Here is a 1,747-nt window from a genome sequence, read left to right as displayed (position 1 = left end):
ATTCTTCATCACGACATTGGACCAGACATTGGCATTCAATGCTTGTACAATCCGCTTTACACCTGTAGATTCAGGGAAGTCATCTGTGAAGAAAGAAACACACATCTGTATACGCACCCAGATATACCTACACATTCATATACCTTTCAAATAACTTGGTTTAATTATCTTGTTTATTTAGCTGTTGTTTCATAATGTATTATGTATAGCAATAAATGAATAAAGCGAACACAGGGCTCACAGCTCCTGCTAAGAACAGTCAGGACAGAAGGGAGTTGTGTGATCAAGCTATCTCGATCACTTCACCGATGGAACCTACTCATAATCTCCAGAAAATGCAAGTTCTCATTAAACAACCACAGGATAGCACTACAAACACTCATCTTGGGGCCGGAGAGATGGCTCAGTGGTTAAGAGAGCGTGCTGCTTTTGCAGAGGTTTAATTCCCAAACCCATGTTAGGTGGCTCACTGCAGATCCAGGGGATGGATGCCCTTTTCTGGCCTTGGAGAAAGTATAGGTACCTACAGATAAGTAAGTATATGCATACATATACATATACATACATACACATAGAAATTTTAAAATAATTTGTTTCTTTTTTTTTAATAGACCCTCCCCCCAAAGAAAAGATGAGCTGGAAAGATGGCTCAATCGTTAAGAGCACTGGCTGCTCCTCCAAAGGACTGGAGTATGATTTCCAGTATCAACATGGTACCCCACAACCATCTGTAACTCCAGTTCCAGAGGATCTGACGCCCTCTTCCAGCCTCCCTAGGCACAAGGCACACGCACAGCACACAGACATGTATATACAGCCTAACTTTCAAACACATAAATTAAAAAATAAATCTTTCCAAGAAAAGAAAGAAAAGAAACTGAAGGTCCAGATGGCTGCGGAACAGAAGGCAGGCAACACACAGCTGCCTTGGGGGAGGGGGGGAGGCTCTGCGCTTATTTTTGGCTTGGGTGTCAATAGGTCTGGCATGCCTCCTGAGGATTCTGGAAATTCAGCTTTAGCTCACTATGAATTTAGAAAGAGGAACATAAACTCCACACACACACAGGTCTCACCATCCTTGGCTGGAAGTGGAAAAACAGGGAGATAACAATGGTTTTCAGCAGTGAGCTCTTACTTTCATCTATTTAAGCACACGCGTGCACTTTCCAAAGTTCTAAAATAGGTCGAGGACGAACAAACTATGCCAAAGCTGGGAAGATCATAGCATAGTAATGGGTTCTACTCAAAGCTTTTCAAACCACCGGAGAAAACTAGTATTTGTAGGCTCTTGCTCTGATCACCTTAGGTTAGACCAGAACTTAGACCTCAACCACACAAACACTCTGCTTCCTCCAGAGAGCAGCACTCACCGTCCTCCTCCGGCAGCTCCTCTGGGTTGAGCTCCACCAGCTCAAAGCCATGTTTGATGCACCACTCTTGAGCCTGTTGTCGGTTTATTCCATCTTCACACACTCTATCACAGACCAGCATCATCACCTCAGGTAGCCATATTTCTGCTAGAGGAAGCCATGAGGAGACACTGTCAAGACCTGATTTCTGTGTGCTGTCAAAGTAAACTACAAATGCCTGGACTGACTCGGCAATCTCGGCAGTGACCAGGAACTTGCTTGGCACCACGCACAGGTTGACCTCTGCGGAATAGTACTCGTTATCGATGGTCCAGGGGTAAAACCTCACAACATCGCTGGAGGTCGCTTCCACAACAGCATCTTCTGTCCCAAGGATA

The 1,747-nt window shown here is 44.6% G+C and overlaps 1 protein-coding gene across 4 annotated transcripts in view; it reads right to left on the bottom strand.

Moving 5' to 3' along the window:
* Positions 1-1,747, bottom strand: part of Aagab (alpha and gamma adaptin binding protein) — a 35,618-nt gene that overhangs the window by 20,908 nt on the left and 12,963 nt on the right. For 2 of the 4 annotated variants that reach the window (XM_031344923.1, XM_031344924.1), the window contains exons 3-4: positions 1,371-1,693; positions 1-83 (exon numbers count right to left, since the gene is read on the bottom strand). In XM_031344923.1, coding sequence (XP_031200783.1) covers positions 1-83; positions 1,371-1,693 — 406 coding nt within the window. The remainder of the gene's footprint in view (positions 84-1,370; positions 1,694-1,747) is intronic. The other 2 variants (XM_031344925.1, XM_031344926.1) reach the window with 1 other exon arrangement.

This window comes from Mastomys coucha, unplaced genomic scaffold (assembly GCF_008632895.1).
Source record: "Mastomys coucha isolate ucsf_1 unplaced genomic scaffold, UCSF_Mcou_1 pScaffold23, whole genome shotgun sequence".
NCBI lineage: Eukaryota > Metazoa > Chordata > Mammalia > Rodentia > Muridae > Mastomys > Mastomys coucha.
This window is presented reverse-complemented; position numbering and strand designations above follow the sequence as displayed.